Source organism: Selaginella moellendorffii, unplaced genomic scaffold, assembly GCF_000143415.4.
Source record: "Selaginella moellendorffii unplaced genomic scaffold, v1.0 SELMOscaffold_50, whole genome shotgun sequence".
Lineage (NCBI taxonomy): Eukaryota > Viridiplantae > Streptophyta > Lycopodiopsida > Selaginellales > Selaginellaceae > Selaginella > Selaginella moellendorffii.
Window position 1 is genome coordinate 1010396 of NW_003314311.1, and position 17591 is coordinate 1027986.

A 17591-nucleotide genomic window follows, 5' to 3' on the forward strand; every position below is an offset into this window, starting at 1 on the left:
AAGACAATGCGAGTTTGGAAATCAAATCAATAAAAACCAAGCTGCGAGACATACAATTTGTACGGTGCAATTAATTAGATAACTGCAAAGGGCGTTGACCAACCACAATCTGGTCAACTATATTACTTTGACCGGCCATGACCAGAATATTCCTTTACGCCCACCGAAAAACTGGACAGAGCGTTTGCAGCCTTATCAACGTGGCCAAAGAGGAAAAGCAATGCTCTTGCCAAATTGACCGGACGCACTTGTAGCCACGAGGTGGAGCGACGCCTGGCGTGGTACACAGCGAAACAAGGAAAGAGTGAATCTTTCGGGAAGTGCAGCTAAAAGCTTTCCAGCGATGGAAAAGCTCGTATAGCTTTTGCGCGATGACGCACAGGTTCGCTGCATTAAATCTGAAAGAGCGAGACGAATGAGTGGCTGCTGGCAAATAAGCAAAAAGAAAAATTAAAGAACCTGGATCGAATGTGAAGCTTTCAAAGGAAGGCTATAAACGCCGCAGTATCTGCAAGTTCATGGCTCTTCTCTTCTCTGCGTTATTAAAAACCGAACCGAACAAGAGCACAAAAGCCTGCTGTGCTGCTGTGCTGCTGTGCTGCCGCTGCACGAACGAGACAGACAGGCCAAGAGATTGATTAGCGGCTAAATGCGGATATCGGGAATCATAATTACCTTGAGCGATGGTGGGTGATCAAGTTTTCCTGGACGAAAGCCGCGGCGAGAGGCTGCTCCCTGTCTGGCGCATTTAAAGTTGATCTATTCCCATTCGGCGTCCCCACCATTCTCATTCATGGCCGCGTTCTCAGCTTGCAGATCGTAGTCGCAGTAGCGGCTCATTTGGTTGTTTTTGTCTTTCGCGCTTTTGCCAGGCCGCCTCTTCCCTTTTGTCGCTTCCTCTTGTTTCTCGTCCAGCCACAGCCCAGCTAGCAGCGCACTTGTTTGCCTAGCCTTTGGCTCCTGCTCCAGTTGTATTTTGCTTAGACGTCCGATGAGCTACTTGCTGAAGTCTTTTGCGAGAGAGATATTTCCAAGTGGAGTTGGCCTCGTCGAGAGCTAAAGCTCTGTGCCTGCTGCGGTTGGCGGTAAGTGTAAGTTTTGCATTCTCTGCGTCTGAGCCTGAGTTTGTTTTGAGTCTGTTTGATGTTGCTGCTCTAGTTCCGAGGAGAGAGTCCGAGAGTCTCAAGTATCGGAGTGTTTTCTTCCTGATGTTCCCGTTGCAAACAATGCCCGCCGCTACTAACAAGTTGCTGACACGCAGGCCGAGGATCTCTCCAAAGATCTGGAAAGAGCGAAGACGTCACAATGGAGCATGGCCAGCAAGTGTACTGGAAATGCTGCTCACCTCTTGGTTTTGTGGTTCGGAGATTCAACAGGCGAACTCCATCTGATCAAGGAAGTGCCACAGAGAACGAGCAGCTCGACGGCTTGAAAACCGTGACGAGGAACAAGGGGGGCTGGAAAACTACCCCCTTCATCATAGGTGCGTTGTCGTTATGTTTCCCAAAGCCCCTGCAGAAAACACGTGATCAGGCACAAATACAACAGTAAACACTTGTCTCGTTGGCTCACTCCAAACTGTTCTTCTGTGCCTGCAGGGAATGAGATCTCCGAGAAGTTGGCAATGATCGGACTTCATGTAAATCTTATAACGTACCTCGTGCAACAGCTCAACATGAGCAATGTTCAGGCGGCTGTGACTCTGACTAACTTCAATGGCTTGAACAACATCACTCCGCTGCTGGGTGCGTACGTTGCGGATGCTCACTTGGGCCGATACATGACGATCATTATCGGCTCTCTAACATATGCCATTGTGAGTAATCTGTGTCACAGAAAAGTAGAACTTTTTATCGTACACCAAATCATTGAAAGTTTTACCTGTCCTCGCGTTTCAGGGAATTGTGATGCTCACAATCGATGCAACTTTCTCATCCCTCCGGCCGCCGCATTGCAACGTTGCCAAAGAAGTAGCCTGTCAACCGGCGTCGTCAGCTCAAAAGGCCTTCCTTTATATCTCCTTCGCGTTCTTCGCGCTTGGCTCCGGAGGCATCAAGCCTTGCGTTGCCGCGTTTGGAGCAGACCAGTTCGATCAGAAGAACTTGAAGCAAAGAAAGCAGTCGTTCAGCTTCTTCAACTGGTATTTCTTCGGCCTGGGAATTGCCATTCTTCTGTCCGTCACAGTCATCGTCTACGTCCAGGAGCACGTCGGATGGACCTGGGGTTTCGGAATCCCTGCCATTGCTATGGTCATATCCGTCATCTTCTTTCTCGTCGGCTCGCCATGGTACCGGCACGTTGCACCAAATGGAAGTCCCTTCATCAGGCTACTCCAAGTTGTAGCCGCAGCATATCGAAAACGCAGATTAAGCCTGCCGGAAGATCCCGCACACCTTCACAACGTTGAAGCCGAAACTGGAGTTCGTCTACAACACACGGACCAATTCAGGTGACGTTCTCTGCTCTTCGTAAAAAGTCTGACTTCGCCTCTCTCTCCCAGGTTCCTTGACAAGTCGGCCTGTCCAGCCGATGAAGACTTCGAAGACGGTAAACCTCTGCCATGGAGGCTGTGCTCCGTCCAGCAGGTAGAAGAGCTCAAATGCATCATAAGAACCTCGCCTATATGGGCCACTGGCATAGTCTTCACGCTAGCTCACGGCCTCCAAAACACTTTCACCATCCAGCAAGCCAGAAGTATGGACCGACACCTGCGCTCTTTCGTCATACCGCCTGCAACTTTCCACGTCTTCGGAATCCTGACACTGCTCGCTTGCGTTCCACTATACGACCGGGTCTTCATGCCGCTGGCCAGAAAAGTCACGGGCCACGAGCGCGGCATTACTTTCTTGCAGAGAATCGGAATCGGCCTCTTCATCTCTATAATGGCCATGGTAGTTGCGGCGTTTGCCGAAGGAGCTCGGAGAAAGGCAGCACTAAATGCCGGACTCCTGGACCACCCCCACCGAACGGTTCCTTTCTCTGCCTTCTGGCTGGCGCCACAGTTCATCCTTATCGGCATGTCCGAGTCTTTCGTATCCATCGGACATCTGGAGTTCTTCTACGATCAGTTTCCAGAGCATCTCCGCAGCCTTGCCAGTGCGTTGTTTTCGAGCATCACTGCGCTGGGTAGCTACCTCAGCAGTATTCTCGTCACTGTTGTTAACAGAGAGACCTCCCGCGGGGGACGAGTAAGCTGGCTCAGCAACAACCTCAACAAAGGCCACCTTGATTACTTCTACTGGCTGCAGGCCGTGCTGTTTGCAGTAAACTTCGTCATATTCCTGTTTTGCGCTCGCTGGTACAGATACAAATCGATTATTGCCGACGAAGACAGTCTGGATTCTGAGAAAGTAGCACTGGAGCTCGTAGCCACTGACAAATTGGACGACAGTAGAAAATGACCGACCACGTAGGCTCTTCTGCAAAAACTGCTAAGAGTGTTGATCGGTTGAAAAGGTCAGGAAACCTGTCACCGCATAAACGCTCATCATGTAAGCAAAGCACGGATAACTTAACCTGAAAAGAGTAAAGTATAAATTAAAAAAAAAAAAGATTTGCGTTGTATAGGCCCAGAAGGCTCTCTCTTCCTGTCCTAGTTATACGCCTGTACAATAACCACTCTCAGGGGCCGAAATGATAAAAAAGATATCCTTGGCAAAGCCAAACCTGCTACCCTCGTTCAAATATCCACGTAGTTTGGAATTTTGGTTTGTCCAAGGAAGACATAATTTAGTTCCTCTTTCCAAACCTGCAGGAAAGAAAGACGTTGCCACAACACAAGCCTCTGGAGCTCCATACCTCATGCCGAAATTCGATTCGCATATGTGGAACATTTGACTTATGAATGTCATTCCCCGCAGGTCCTCGAAGGTGACAGTTGTTCCCAAGCCAGTGACACTGCAGTTAACTCGGACAAGTCAAGGCACAAGGCAACAATAATAGCAACAAAAAGTACACCTTCACTCCATGATCGAAGCCAGACTGGTTAACCGAATTCCGAGCTATCTCACATATATCACAAGAGCTAAGCTTCCAAACCTGCGAGATGGTACTGGTTAGCTGAGTTATTACAATCAAAAGAACAAAAACCAGTAAAACCTGAGCTGCAATACTGTATTCTTCAACCAAAGGTTCCTTAGTAAGATGGATCTGTAGAGGGTCATCCGTCGACAGTGAAACATTCAGCCCGCGAGCAAAAAACATTGGAAACGGATTTCGATGATAATCCAGAAAAAGAGAGTTGTTACTCAGAGGGGACATGCTCAAGCCGATCTGAAACAAGACTCAGTCACCAACCACAAAGATACCAAGACAAACCTGAGCGAGGTAAAATAAATATTGTAGACCCGGCGACTTCCGGAGATTATTTCCATGGGCGATATTATGGGTCAAGAGAAAAGCTGCGGCAAGGTGGTCAACATCTCCAGCCTGGGTAGGCAAGGTAAGAGTAGCATAGCGAGCCTAGTCTCATCAGAACATACCTCGCCAGCGTGAGGACGGAATTTGATCGTAGACATTCCTTTCGACTCTCGTAGCTACAACAGCACAGTTCGAACGTATTGAAGAGAAAACTAAGAAAAGCTTACCTTGTTAAGTGTGTAGAGATTGGCATACACGTAATATGCCCAGTACGAGTATGCTGGATTGAAAGAAATTTGCCACTGTTCGGGAGTCTGCATATGCTTAGTTGGCCGTCTTTCGGGTTTGCTTTCATCGTCCACCATGTCAAAACCGACAACCTGCATAAAGTTCAGTGATTAAGCTCTAGTTCGAGATGAACACAAAGTAATACCTGCTTAAGAAACACATGGAGTTGAGGATGTGAATCGGGATTCACAGTGACCTCGAACAACGGTATAAAAACGTTGTCAAGAATTGACTGAAAAGAGGTAACAATGCCCATATCATAATAAACATTGTACAAGCGCGGAAGCTGCATGAACGCAAAGCATGTAGAAGACAAACGAGTGAATAATTCGCAAACCTGGATTAGCCAGACGACGTTCTCACTATACAAATCGTTGTTCACAATCCAGCTTGCTAATTGATCCCACTCGCTTTGTTTTCTGCCATAAACAGAGATCCTATATTCTGCCATCTGCATTTGTACACAAGCTCAGATTGACACATGAAGGTAAGCGAATAAAAACCTGATATTTGCTGCCAGCAAGATCGGAGAAGACTTCCTTCGTCAACTCGGCCAAAAAACGTCCTGTAAACCAGCAAGCGTAATGATGGAAAAAAAAAGAAGAAAGAATAGGCGGAGAAATTAACATACCTTGAATCAGATTGTCCTGCTTCAAGAATATTTCTCGGAGCCTACTTTGCCCACAAGGATTGTATTTTAAGTTAAATTTATCGAATCTATGGAAAGTATTTTTGTCCGCATGTACATCTAGAAGATCCACATTGAGGTCATAACTGAGAAAACCGAGAGTTAGAAAATCGGAGTGGAAAACTTGCAGATTACCCTGTCAAGTCTAGACTTTCAAAAACTTCCTTCAACGTAAGATACTTCCCATCACGAAAAATAACAACCTGTCCACAAAAAATGGTGTTAGCAAGTCAAAAGAAAATAACAATCTCACCTCATCAGGTTCTTTTCTCAATTTCGACTTGATAAAACGCAGGAGATGCTTCTGATTCATACACGACGAGTGATGAACGTGAGTGTCAACCTTACGAACGTTGTAAAAGTCACGATGTGGTGCACTCTTTTGAGCCAAGAATTCCCGATCTGCATTAAGCATCAAGTGCAGACTAAATTTCTGCATCCCGGGAACCGAATAAACTTAACCATAATATCAAAGCACTTTTATACAACATACCTGCTCTAGGAGACGAAGCCTGTGGTGGCAGAGAGTTCGAACATTGCCGAGTGAGACGATTCGAAGTATCCTATGCATGTCAGTAAAAAAGGTTGTAGCATCAGCAACCGGGAAGAGTTCCTCTTTGGCTGATTACACAGTTATTAAAACCTTAGTTGCAAGGAAAAGTTGGTAAGAAAGTAAGTACCATCAGCATCCGTATAGACATGGACCACTCCGTTTTCCATGCGATAAACGTGCTATATAATAAAAACAAAATCAAATACAGTACGTAAAATATCGTGTTTCGAACCTTGCTGGGAGCTTGAGGCTCGTATCGAAATGGATCCGGGTTTGCTTTGGGTGTTGACGAGTCAAAGATCCCCTTCTTCCAGGGAGGCACCATTTCCCGAAACACGTACTTGTCTCGCATTTCTAGGCACTCTTGCATCATCAGGCAAACCTCCTCTTCCTCGTCCGAAGGAGCGTCTAGAATAACGACCAAGTGTTAAAAACGCTCGCATCAACCTTCGAAAACAAACCGATTGGAGCCACATTGAGGCGAACAAAAGTCTCTTGTTCTGGCTCCTTTCGGAGGATGTCGGCAGCAACAGGATCCGGTGCGTGATGCATCTCTCCCGGGATACTGATCGATCGATTCATGGCCTTCTGCTGCTCCGAAGTGTCGCTCACAACTGCGCCCGCGGGAGGCTCAACCTGATTACAACAGCATAGAACTCATCACTGGTAGAAAGCAAGCAAAAAGAAAGAAAAAACATTGACAAAAGTAAAAAAGGAAACTTACGGCATTATCTCTCGGAGACGATAGCTCGGGAGTCACACCATCCACAGCAACTTCATCCTCGCCGAGATCACTCTCATTGTCTGATTCTTCCATACTTCCAAAAGCACCATTACTTGCCGTAGGAGAGGAGCGCATCACGGAATTCCCCAAAGGAGTAGCTCTTCTAGCAGAGTGAAGAGACTGGCAAGAGCCTAGCAAGAAAAGACTTGATCGATTTGCAGTAACAGAAAAGGAAAGCACTGACCTTCACGTTTGGTCTTGACTTTGGGCAATCCAGGAGGGATCGCGCAGGCACTGTGGTCAAATGCAGCCTTTTCGATCTTCTCATCGTGATCGGACACGGACGGGGAGGTGGAGGAGACGAGCTTCGAATCGGAGTGATTCGTGAGCCCGTTGGCCACGGTCCCCGTCTCCACAGCCAAAATTTCGTAGCTCTTGGCCTCCACCACCGTCTTGGATCGCCTACACTGCGAGCGCCTCACCTTATCCTCCTTGCCAAGCTTCCGGCGCTCCAATCCGCGCTCCAGCAGCCGCTCCATGGATCTCTGATGCATCCAGTAGGCCGATATCGCCATGAAGCTCGCGCCGACGATCGCTGCGGCCGTCAGGGAGACGAGCGACGGGATTTTGCTGCTGTCCGCCGAGGATTCCATGGCGGAGCTCCTCCCAAACCCTAGGGCTTGTAAAATCCAAAACACCACTCTTCCTCTGTGACACAAAAAGAGAGCTAGGCAGCAGCATATTTAAAGAGAGTGTCTATCATTTTAGCTACTACCACTGCAGGTAAATCTTTTTTACTCGCAAGTGGTCTGTGCGTAGTGTGTACCTTTGTCAATTATGCAAAGGCGAAGAACCAACATGAGAGTCTCTCAAAGATATGCGAGGAATTTCGAAAACGATATGCCAGCAAATGGGGCACACTTGTACGGCTCGCGATCGAGATCCGACGGCCCCTATCTGCCACGTGGTAGAATATCCTTGGCTTAAACCCTAGCGAGGGAATGAAATATTTCTAGGGTTTTGTTGGAGCTGCGAAAATGTAAGCAATCGATCGCTATGGCTGAGCGAAATATCGATGCTTCGATCGAGATCCAATGCGCGTGTTGGATGGATTGTCTTCGTTCTGGTGAGGAGATTTATTTCGCCTCCGGCAGGGCAATCCGAGGTATCGCGGGTTGTGGCAGCACTGAAATCGTGCAAAGATTTGGACATCGGGAGGAGGATTCACAGAGATGCTGCTGGAAGAGGGCTGGACACGAATGTTTACGTTGCCGGGAGCTTGGTTTCGATGTACGCCAAGCACGGGAGCATGGTGGATGCCCAAAGGGTCTTTGATAGAATGGCTCGTCCAGACGTGGTCTCCTGGAATTCGCTGATATTCGGCTATGCAAACAACGGGCATGGAGGTATGGCTCTGGATTCTTTTGGACTGATGCAAAGGAAAGGCTTCGTTCCAAATGCCAGGACTTTTGTTGCGGCTCTGAAAGCTTGCAGCGCTCTCGCAAGTCAAGAACAGGGTCAGGAGCTGGGTGGAAAAGCTCTAAAAATCGGATCTTTGCAGAAGGGTCTCACGATTTACGACCAAGCTGTGAAGATCGGCTGTGACTCGGACATTTTTGTTCCAAATGCGGCAGTGGATCTTTTCGCGAAATGTGGGAGCTTGAAAGAAGCCCGGAGAGTTTTTGACGGTATGACGCAGCGGGACGTCGTTACTTGGAATTCAGTCATGGTGGGACACGGTGACAATGGTGAACCAGAGTCGGCTCTAGAGTTATTCCAGGAGATGAAAGCTCGGGGCTGTCAGCCAAACGCTCGGAGCTACGTTGCTGCAGTGAAGGCTTGCACAAGTCTGGCATCAAAAGAGGAGGCTGTGCGACTTTCGGGCAAACATGAAGTAAAAGTTCGCTCACTGGAGAGAGGAATGGCTATACACGCCGAAGCTGCTAAAGGTGGTCTCGAGTTGGAGTACTTCGTCGCAAACACGCTGGTGGATTTCTACGTCAAGTGTGGGAGCTCGGCAGACGCTCGCAGAGTTTTTGACAAGATGCCACTGCACGATGTGGTGTCCTGGACGGCGCTGGTGCTGGGCTACGCTGAAAATGGTGAAGGCAAGGTGGCCTTGGATCTCTTCGAGGACATGCAACGTCGGGGCTGTACACCGAATGCTTGGACCTTCCTCGCCGCTCTGAAGGCCTGTAGCTGCGTGGTGGCTGTCGAGTACGTCAAAGCAGTCCTCGCGGATATCTACAGGTTTGGTTTCGAAAGCGATGCTGTTCTAGCTAACTGTATCGTTGATGCATATGGCAAATGCGGGAGGGTCGATGACGCTCAGCTCTTCTTTGACACACTCTGCAAAACAAACTCCATCACCTGGACTTCGATCATATCTGGATACACTTCGCAAGGGGACGCAGAGAACGCCTTTGTTTTTTTCAAGAAGATGCGAGACGAAGGTTTGCAACCAAATGCGGTCACTTTCGTATCCGTTCTCACAGCCTGTAGCTACGCGGGACTGGTTAAGCAGGGAAAACGGTACTTCGAGATGATGAGCACCGACTATGGTTTAACTCCCGGGATCCAGCACTACACCTGCATGGTGGATATCTTGGCCAGAGCAAACGAACTAGACGCGGCAGTGGCAATGGTGAAAACGATGCCTTTCGAAGCGGACTCTGTGACATGGAGGACGGTTTTAAGCTCTTGCCGGAAGTGGAAAAACTTGGAGAAAGGAAAGGTCGCGTTTGAGGCTCTGGTTAAGCTGGAAGAGGGCGACGTCTCGGCCTATATGCTGATGGGAAGCATCTACGGCAGCCAGGGAATGTGGGAGGAGCAGAGCCGAGTCGAGGCAATGAGAACGAGAGCTCGAGCGTGGAAGAAGTTTGAGCCGGCACAGAGCTGGTGGGTCGATCCAGCGGGAAGAGTTCACTCCTTTTTAGCTGCTGGAGAGAAGAATCATCCGCAGAGGGACGAGATCCAGGCGAAGCTGAGCAGCCTTGTGCTGAGAATGAAGGACCAAGGCTACGTTCCAGACTTTGGAAGCTTGAATAACGCCAGCAGCAGGATTTCTAGCGAGGAGAAAGAGGACGCTTTGTGCGGGCACAGCGAGAGGCTAGCGATCGCTTGCGCGCTCATCAACACGGCCCCAGGCGCGACGATCAGAGTGACCAAGAATCTGAGAGTATGCGACGATTGCCACAGGGCGATTGGATTGATCTCCAAGATCGAGCAGCGGGCGATAATTTGCAGGGACGCGAGCCGCTTCCATTCTTACAAAGATGGAGCGTGCTCTTGTAACGATCACTGGTAGAAATCGGGCGCTAACGTTAACGCGCCAGTTTTAAAATTTGAAACTAAGCATATTTTTTATGCTTCCAACGGATCTAGGGCTAGGGCGAGGGATTCTTCCATGGCTTGATGGACAAGGCGCGGCTTGACCAGGTGAGTCCGACCCATCGATCGCCGGATTGCGCAGCTCTGATCGAGGCGCGCGTTCTTCCAGGTCCAATCGAAGAAGAAGCAGAAGCTATCGGCGAAATCAATCTCTCCGGTCGCGAGGAGGGCGAGCTTGGACGACTCGTCGCCGCACAGGAAATGCAGCCTGGACGGGTTCATTGTGAGTAACAAGAGTCCAGTGTCAGTGGCCGAGGCTACTCGGGAGAAGCGCAGCGTCGTGGAGGCGAATTCTTCCGTGAGGACGAGTCTTTGCAACCGGATTGAGGATCGCATCGCTCTTAAGAGGTGTTCTACGTCGATTCACGGGCAGGAAAACGAGGAACAGCGGGAGAAGAAGATTAAGCAAGAGGAAAATCACAAGCCCGACAATCAGCCAGAAGATAAGCTCACTGCTTTCAGTGCATTGTTGGAGGGACAGGAAAGCAAACGAGAAGAAATAGCGAACGAGTTCCTGGCGATCTGTCTCCAGTAAGTGACGATGATCTTTTTTCTTTCATTCCTTTCTGCTGATGCGTCTGTTTGGTTTCAGTGGTGTTTCCCCGACAAAAAAGGTAGCAGCTACCTCTAGAGATGTTTTGCAAGAGAAGAGCGAGAAGATGGACGTCTCTCCAAAGCTTTGTGGCGATTCCTCTCAGTGCAACGAAGTGGAACGAGCGGCTGAAATGGTTGAAATGGCCGACAGACAATTACCGGCCTTTCAGCACAGTGCGAAGAAGCCACCATGCACTCCTCATGCAAGCGCTGGAAATGGTGGCGAGCCCAAGCTGACTCCGAACTGGCTACTCGACAACAAGTATGTATCACCAGGAGATAGCTTCTGGGACGAGGCAATACGCGTCCTTGGGAGCAAGAAAGGTGACTGCTCGGAAGTGAAGTCGCGTATCAACCCCGACGGTCCTAATTTATTGAACTCTCCGCTACCGGTCGTGTGCTTCGACTTTGCGAGTCATGACAACATTGGCAAAGAAGCTGCTGCAGCTCCCACTGAAGAAGGAAAGGCAATCGTGAACGATCCATCGTCCTCAGTCTCCGGTGAGAAGTTATCCGATTGGCTTCCGGCTGAATTATGTGAAGGATACTTTCGGAAGGGGGTTAGAAGACTGTATCAATGGCAGGTATGCTAACTGTTTGTGATTTTACTGCCTACTTACAAGAAACTACAGGTTGATTGTCTACGCCTTGATGGAGTTTTGGATGGTAAAAGTCTTGTTTACTGTGCCTCGACAAGGTACTTGAGATTTCTTATTTAGTTTTCTTTTATGGTAATCCTGAAAACTTTTGACAGTGCAGGAAAGAGTCTTGTTGCAGAAATCTTGATGTTAAAAAGAGTGCTGGCGACAGGGAAAATGGCAATGCTGGTTTTACCATATGTCGCGTTGTGTTCTGAGAAGGTACGCTTGGTTTTCTTTTGTCAAAACGTCAACTGGTTTTTGCTTTGCTAGACAGAGCATTTAGAGGCGGTACTGGAACATGTTGGCAAGCGTGTCCGTGGATATTTTGGGACTCACGGGACTAAAACGCTACCTCCAGATACTTCACTTGCAGTTTGTACCATCGAAAAAGCGAACTCACTCATCAATAAGTTGGTAGAGGATGGGCGGCTGTCCGAACTAGCAGTTGTAGTTATAGATGAGCTTCATATGGTATGGATACTGACATCCCAATATCTTTCTTATAACAGTCTGGTGCAGGTTGGAGATAAAGAAAGAGGTTATTTGCTAGAACTGTTGTTGACCAAGCTACGATATGCGGCCGGTAAAGGTGACTGTGAAAACAGCAGCCCCGACGGCCCAACGAGCTTACAAATTATAGGAATGAGTGCAACGATGCCTAATGTAGCAGCCGTTGCATCATGGCTTCAGGTATTGCAATCTTTTATTCAAGTCTTATAGACCATGATGATATTTTGCAGGCTGCATTTTATGAGACTAACTTTCGCCCGGTTCCTTTAGACGAACACATTAAAGTCGGGAACACCATTTACGATACTAGTATGAATACTGTTCGTGCTCTAAAAGTAGGCTCTGAACTTGGCGGCAAGGATCCAGATCACATCGTCCATCTGTGCCATGAGGTTACTTCTGCGTTTTACCCCTTTCATAGGCCTTACTGATTCCAGTTTGTGCTCTTTGTTGTCTAGGTGGTTAATAAAGGCCATTCTGTGCTTTTGTTTTGTTCAAGTCGTCATGCCTGCGAAACCACTGCCCGTCATGTTGCAAAATATTTGCCAAAGTTTTCAGTGTCTTCTCAAGGGAATGCAGCAACCTACAGAGATGGATCCGAAGCAGCTGAAATATTGCGTAAGTGCCCCGCGGGTTTGGACCCTGTGCTGGGAGATACCCTGCCGGCTGGTGTCGCCTACCATCACGCGGGTCTCACGGTAATTCTGTCTGAAGTTTTCAACCTCTGTATTCTACTTTGATCTTACAGGCCGAGGAAAGAGAAGTTGTAGAAACTTGCTACAGACAAGGAATCGTTCGTGTATTAACAGCGACCTCGACACTTGCTGCTGGTGTGAATCTTCCAGCTCGAAGAGTAATCTTTCGGACTCCCAAAATTGGGCGGGACTTTTTGGATGGGACGAGATACAGGCAAATGGCTGGGAGAGCAGGAAGAGCAGGGATAGACACGCATGGCGAGAGTGTAAGACTTCTCCCGTTTATGTATTCTGAAATTTTCCGACTGTTGGTTTTGCAGATATTAATCTGTAAAAGTGAGGAGCTCAGTAGGATGCTTCCCATTCTGAAAGAAGGTTGTCAACCGTTGCAGTCATGTCTCGCCGAGGAAAAGAATGGAATGATGAGAGCTCTTTTGGAGGTGGTGGCTGGTGGCATCGTCCAAAGCGCACAGGATGTCAACCGCTATGTGCGCTGTACCCTTCTCAACTCTACACAACCTTTTGATGACGTCGTGAAGTCTGCTCAAGATTCTTTGAGATGGCTGTGCCACAAGCGACTGATAGAGTGGGATCAGGAGTTACAGATCTACAAAATAACTCCATTAGGAAAAGCAGCGTTTGGCAGTTCGCTCAGCCCGGAGGAATGCTTGGTACGTTCTCGCTCGTTTTTGCTGGCAATGACGAATTTTAATTATGAGGATGCAGGTTGTCTTTGAGGATCTTGCTAAAGCCCGTGAAAGTTTTGTTTTAGCGTCAGATTTGCACCTTGTTTACGAGGTTACTCCTATTCACGTGGAGCTTGAACCGGACTGGGGAGTTTACTATCAAAGATTTGTCGAATTGTCCCATGTCGATCAGGTTCTTATAGACGAAAGCTAGAAATATACACTGTAATGCTTTCGCATTTTACAGGCAGTTGCTAGCAGAGTTGGGGTGACCGAGGCATCCCTGATGCGCATGGCTCATGGAGCACCGATGCAGGGCCGTAAAAGGAGTATAAAAGGTAGTGAGAAGGCTAGCGAGGCGGATCAAAACTTGCGTGTGTACAGACGCTTTTTTGTGGCTCTTATATTGTCCAAGCTTGTTCAGGTATGTATGGTCGACCTTTGTTTCGTAATACTGAAGTTTCGCCACTAGGAAGTGCCGTTAATGGACGTCTGCAGTACGTTCAAGGTGCCGAGGGGCACCGTGCAAGCTCTTCAGGATAGTTCTGGCCGATTTGCTGCTATGATCTCTACGTTTTGTGAAAGACTTGGATGGCATGACTTGGAAGGATTAATATCGAAGTTTCAGAATCGCGTCTCTTTCGGCGTGAGAGCGGAGATTGTGGGGCTCACAGAAATTCCCTTCGTGAAGGTATGGTTTCAACGATAGAAATTAAGATTGTTTTACCTTTGTTTTATGTTTTCACAGGCTGCACGAGCTAGAGCTTTATACAAAGCGGGCTTACGAACAGTTGAAGCTGTAGCTGAGGCTACAATTCCTGAACTTGCAAACGCGCTGTCCGATTCTTCATTCAAAGGACATGCAGGTTGGCTTATCTTAAATATCGGATGCTTTTACTCACAAGCTTTTTGTAATAGATGCTGGTAAGCAGCAGTGGATGTATGCTGCAGCGGCAAAGAAAATAAAAAACGGAGCAAGGAGAATTGTCCTGGATCGAGCAGAAGAGGCGCGAATAGCTGCTTTCTCGGCCTTTCAAGCTCTTGGAGCAACGATTCCGCATTCGCTGTCGCAGTCTTTATATGCTAGAGTTCAGAGGCCTGAGGCTGAGACGGACGAGATGGCCATATCTCCAAGGCAAGGCGAGGGCAAGGCCGACGTTCATAGCACTGACAAGGAAAACCGACCAGTAAATATGCAAGAAAATGGTAACCATGGCTCCAATGCGTTTGGAGGCAGCCTCATCAAACAAGATATCAACGCTCAGCCCGTTCAACAGATTCAAAAGTGTGAAGTCTTAGACAACGGGCCTGTAGACTTCGAGAAAATGGAACCTACTGCACGTGAAGCCTTTTTCCAGGCTTGGCAAGGGTCTCAGGATTTCTTCTTCGATCTACATTTTGAGGACCAACGAGGTGCATTCTCCAAAATATTTGGATTTGCTGTCTGCTGGCAAGAGTCTCCAGTATATTACGTTCGGGTCGTCGAAGAAAGTTGGAGGAGGATTTCAAGCGTTTTCTCTCGAAAGGGAGTGCACAAGTTTTGTTGGGACTTGAAAGGACAGATGAAGGCCCTCGATACTCCAGCTTTTTCTCAAGAACGAGGTGAAATACAATTCTTCCAGCAGGCTGGAAGCAAACTAAATCCTCTGAGTCCACTGCTAATGGAGGCGCCGTATATTGACTTCCGGATAGCTGCTTGGTTACTATGGCCAGATGAAGAAAACAATCCATCCTCGACACTAGAACAGGTTAGCATTCTTATTTTCGTGTGGGCCTGTTCTCACCGTTTCGTTTTACAGCTAGTGAAAAGGCGTCTGCCTGGTGAAGTAGCTGCCGCTGCAAGCCGAGCAGGAAGATGGACCAACCAGATGAAAAACGAAGCACACAATGGCTGTTGTCGTCGTGCCGCTCAAATCCGCGGTCTGCATTCCGTGCTGTATAAATTATTGCTATCCGAAGCTCTCCATGACCCACTCATGCGGCTGGAGATGCCGATGGTAAGCTTACGGAGAATTCCAAGCTTCCTTCTAACAGATCTTTTTCAGGTGAGAGTGCTGTCGGACATGGAAAAGTGTCCCATTGGTGTGAATATGAAGTCCTGCTTTACCGCTCGCCATCTTCTCGAGACAAAACTCAAAGAGCTCGAGTCGAAGGCACAAATCATGGCAGGAATGAACTTCTCGCTTTCGTTACCGGCAGACGTTGCGGACCTTCTCTACAGGCACTTGAAGCTACCTGTGCCTCCTGGCTGTGCAAAGGGAAAACAACATCCTAGTACGGATAAGCAAGCCCTTGATCAACTGAGGTGATGGTTACTATTCTAGTTACACGGGTTTCCTGACGTTTATTTTTTTTCAGGGATCGACATCCGGTCGTCAGTTTAATCAAAGAACATCGGAGTCTTTCAAAACTCTTGCACACTACGATTGGAGCTGTAATTTCCACTGCTGACAAGTCTTTGAAGGATGCAGACAATGTCATTCAGTATATAAACGGACAGTGGCTTCATACCTCCACAGGTACTGGCAGACTGTCTATGGAAGATCCTAATCTTCAGGTAAGAGATTCGACATTTTTTTCATCCCTCTCCTAAACTTTATAAATCGTGAGGAAGTGCGTGGAGCATTCCATAACTTTTTTGCTTGAGGAGCATTCTACTGGGAAACCGAGAGAAGTCGAAGTCAATGCTCGACAGTTTTTTGTTCCTACGCAGGTATTATCTCAAAATTTTCCCACTTAAACGATGGCTTATCTTACTTTGTACAGAAAGGCTGGGTTTTCCTATCAGCTGACTATTCGCAGATCGAGCTACGATTAATGGCACACTTCTCTGGGGATGAAGCTCTGCTTTCGCTGCTTCGGAGGCCAACTGGGGATCTGTTTCGAATGATGACGGCGAAATGGACCAGCCAGCCTGAAACCTCTGTGACGGATAAACAGCGAGAGAGAACGAAACGGATGGTGTATGGAATCCTGTATGGGATGGGCATCAGTAGCTTGGCTGAAAAGATGGAATGCACCGTTGGAGAGGCTAGCAGATATCACGAACAATTCAAGGTAGCGTTTCCTGGAGTCAATGCTTGGCTCCAACAAGCAGTCGATGGCTGTCGTCGCAACGGGTATGTTATGTAAACTTTGAAGTTGTTTTTGAGTCTTACTGTGTTTCCTTTTTTATTCCAGATACGTAAAAACGCTTGCAGGTAGGAAACGGTATCTAGAGAAAATCAATGATTCCAAACGGGGTGACCAGGCCAAAGCTGAAAGACAAGCAGTGAACTCCATTTGCCAGGTAACTTCATTAAAACTTTTAACCTCCAAGGCCTTAGTCGTTTCTTCTAATAGGGATCGGCAGCAGACCTTATAAAAATGGCAATGATCGATTTGCACACCGCTTTAGTTGGAAAGAACGATAAGACTTTGGCATACACAGACGCGCAGGGAAACTCAAGAGCAATTCATTTCTCTATGCTCCACAATCGATGTAGATTACTACTTCAGGTACTTTTCTTTTGGTTTTACCTTGGAGTCATGGCATGGAATGACAGATCCATGACGAGCTTTTGCTGGAAGTGGAGGAGGCCATAGCCACGGATGCTGCTGCTATTGTCAAAGCGTGCATGGAAGGGGCAACAAGTTTAACAGGTAGTAGTGACTTTGAACAGCTATGGATTCACAAACTTTTGGTTTTGGTTCTTGCAGTACCACTTACTGTGAAAGTGCAGTCTGGTCCCTCTTGGGGAGAATTAAGGCCACTTTCAATATAAAATGTTTTGATAAACTGATAAATTATTTTGATGACTGTTTTCCGAAACGAGCACGTAGGTCCCTAATTAAATTCCGCATGCAACACCTCTTTCTTTCCTTACTTCATAACACTTTGCCTCTCTCATGTTGCATGACTGCAGTATGGTGTGTGGAGAGTATCTCTATCAACCTGTGGAGAGTATTTCTATCAAAAGTAGTGCTCGGTTTTGATGTGAACGTTCTGTATGGCTATGGACGTGATGTGTTGTAAATTTTGGGACAGACCCCATTTGAGTTGCTTTGCACTTCAGTGAACGACTACCCACTGTGACAAATGACTACAAAGGACCCTAATAATATTTATTCTATTTTTGTATTGGTTGAAAGAGTACACTAAACTTAAAATACTCTACCTTTTAATTAAGTATTATACATATATTTTAAAACTTATAAATTGAAAAAACGTTTTTATTATAAGTAATTACAATTAAGATTCATCAATTTACTATAATTTCTCAATTGGAAAAACCATAATGATGATCTTTTGCAAGGTCTTGCTTGGCATGGATTTGATTGTACCGAAGGATCTACCAATCAAACCATCTCATGTACCACATGAATTTGCTAAGACAGAGACTCATTACCAGCTCAAGAGCATTGAGCTCAAGGAGATGCTTGCTCCAAGGAGATAACACTCATATGTTGGCAAATCTATAAAC

At 47.3% G+C, this 17591-nt stretch overlaps 4 protein-coding genes and 1 long non-coding RNA gene across 8 annotated transcripts; 3 read left to right on the forward strand and 2 right to left on the reverse strand.

The window, feature by feature from the left end:
* Nucleotides 1-47: 47 nt before the first annotated feature.
* On the reverse strand, nt 48-1988 carry LOC112350468. 2 transcript variants are annotated; one of them, XR_002993775.1, is made up of 7 exons: nt 1882-1988; nt 1658-1825; nt 1573-1592; nt 1346-1512; nt 676-1282; nt 460-604; nt 48-398 (listed from the first exon to the last, which is right to left on the reverse strand). It is a non-coding gene; the product is annotated as an uncharacterized LOC112350468 (long non-coding RNA). The 2 variants fall into 2 exon arrangements; XR_002993774.1 differs by having other exon boundaries at nt 1346-1592.
* LOC9633900 (protein NRT1/ PTR FAMILY 3.1) lies at nt 969-3518 on the forward strand. 2 transcript variants are annotated; one of them, XM_002981652.2, is made up of 5 exons: nt 969-1085; nt 1262-1483; nt 1599-1816; nt 1899-2449; nt 2501-3518. In XM_002981652.2, the coding sequence occupies exons 2-5, from the start codon at nt 1306-1308 to the stop codon at nt 3399-3401; spliced, it is 1848 nt and encodes a 615-aa protein (XP_002981698.1). In that variant the 5' UTR covers nt 969-1085; nt 1262-1305; the 3' UTR covers nt 3402-3518. The 2 variants fall into 2 exon arrangements, with proteins under 2 accessions (XP_002981698.1, XP_024542476.1); XM_024686708.1 differs by having other exon boundaries at nt 990-1091.
* Nucleotides 3512-7384, reverse strand: LOC9648272 (AMP deaminase). Its single transcript, XM_024686707.1, has 19 exons — nt 6857-7384; nt 6613-6803; nt 6350-6524; nt 6121-6296; nt 6016-6067; nt 5829-5956; nt 5589-5768; nt 5471-5538; nt 5279-5421; nt 5151-5212; nt 4985-5098; nt 4793-4933; nt 4587-4739; nt 4482-4535; nt 4318-4428; nt 4099-4272; nt 3958-4038; nt 3799-3897; nt 3512-3748 (listed from the first exon to the last, which is right to left on the reverse strand). Exons 1-19 carry the CDS (start codon nt 7263-7265, stop codon nt 3680-3682), a joined length of 2580 nt encoding a protein of 859 aa, XP_024542475.1. The 5' UTR covers nt 7266-7384; the 3' UTR covers nt 3512-3679.
* A 256-nt stretch (nt 7385-7640) lies between these two features.
* LOC112350470 (pentatricopeptide repeat-containing protein At5g16860-like) lies at nt 7641-9987 on the forward strand. The gene is made up of 3 exons (XM_024686711.1): nt 7641-8862; nt 8945-9065; nt 9137-9987. Exons 1-3 carry the CDS (start codon nt 7688-7690, stop codon nt 9917-9919), a joined length of 2079 nt encoding a protein of 692 aa, XP_024542479.1. The 5' UTR covers nt 7641-7687; the 3' UTR covers nt 9920-9987.
* Nucleotides 9988-9991: 4 nt separating this feature from the next.
* On the forward strand, nt 9992-16927 carry LOC112350469 (helicase and polymerase-containing protein TEBICHI-like). Of its 2 annotated transcripts, none has more exons than XM_024686709.1 (25): nt 9992-10050; nt 10112-10533; nt 10595-11180; nt 11229-11293; nt 11351-11456; nt 11508-11708; nt 11757-11927; nt 11978-12139; nt 12206-12445; nt 12496-12708; nt 12763-13113; nt 13169-13321; nt 13376-13552; nt 13601-13819; nt 13877-13994; nt 14047-14876; nt 14928-15125; nt 15174-15433; nt 15487-15685; nt 15743-15841; nt 15895-16247; nt 16309-16417; nt 16471-16626; nt 16674-16770; nt 16828-16927. In XM_024686709.1, exons 1-25 carry the CDS (start codon nt 10027-10029, stop codon nt 16890-16892), a joined length of 5574 nt encoding a protein of 1857 aa, XP_024542477.1. In that variant the 5' UTR covers nt 9992-10026; the 3' UTR covers nt 16893-16927. The 2 variants fall into 2 exon arrangements, with proteins under 2 accessions (XP_024542477.1, XP_024542478.1); XM_024686710.1 differs by having other exon boundaries at nt 11229-11262; nt 11356-11456.
* Nucleotides 16928-17591: the final 664 nt, after the last annotated feature.

Bases quoted from the DNA above. Each gene is read 5' to 3' on its own strand.
- LOC9633900 (XM_002981652.2), top strand. From the start codon at position 1,306: ATGGAGCATGGCCAGCAAGTGTACTGGAAATGCTGCTCACCTCTTGGT. The intron at 1,817-1,898 runs GTGAGTAATCTG...CTCGCGTTTCAG, and splicing joins GCTCTCTAACATATGCCATT to GGAATTGTGATGCTCACAAT. The intron at 2,450-2,500 runs GTGACGTTCTCT...TCTCTCTCCCAG, and splicing joins CAACACACGGACCAATTCAG to GTTCCTTGACAAGTCGGCCT.
- LOC112350470 (XM_024686711.1), top strand. From the start codon at position 7,688: ATGCTTCGATCGAGATCCAATGCGCGTGTTGGATGGATTGTCTTCGTT. The intron at 8,863-8,944 runs GTTTGGTTTCGA...GATGACGCTCAG, and splicing joins GTCCTCGCGGATATCTACAG to CTCTTCTTTGACACACTCTG. The intron at 9,066-9,136 runs GTTTGCAACCAA...CTGGTTAAGCAG, and splicing joins CAAGAAGATGCGAGACGAAG to GGAAAACGGTACTTCGAGAT.
- LOC9648272 (XM_024686707.1), bottom strand. From the start codon at position 7,265: ATGGAATCCTCGGCGGACAGCAGCAAAATCCCGTCGCTCGTCTCCCTG. The intron at 6,804-6,856 runs GTCAGTGCTTTC...TTTTCTTGCTAG, and splicing joins AGTCAAGACCAAACGTGAAG to GCTCTTGCCAGTCTCTTCAC. The intron at 5,422-5,470 runs GTAATCTGCAAG...CGGTTTTCTCAG, and splicing joins GAAAGTCTAGACTTGACAGG to TTATGACCTCAATGTGGATC.
- LOC112350469 (XM_024686709.1), top strand. From the start codon at position 10,027: ATGGACAAGGCGCGGCTTGACCAG. The intron at 13,322-13,375 runs GTTCTTATAGAC...CGCATTTTACAG, and splicing joins AATTGTCCCATGTCGATCAG to GCAGTTGCTAGCAGAGTTGG. The intron at 16,627-16,673 runs GTACTTTTCTTT...ATGGAATGACAG, and splicing joins GATGTAGATTACTACTTCAG to ATCCATGACGAGCTTTTGCT.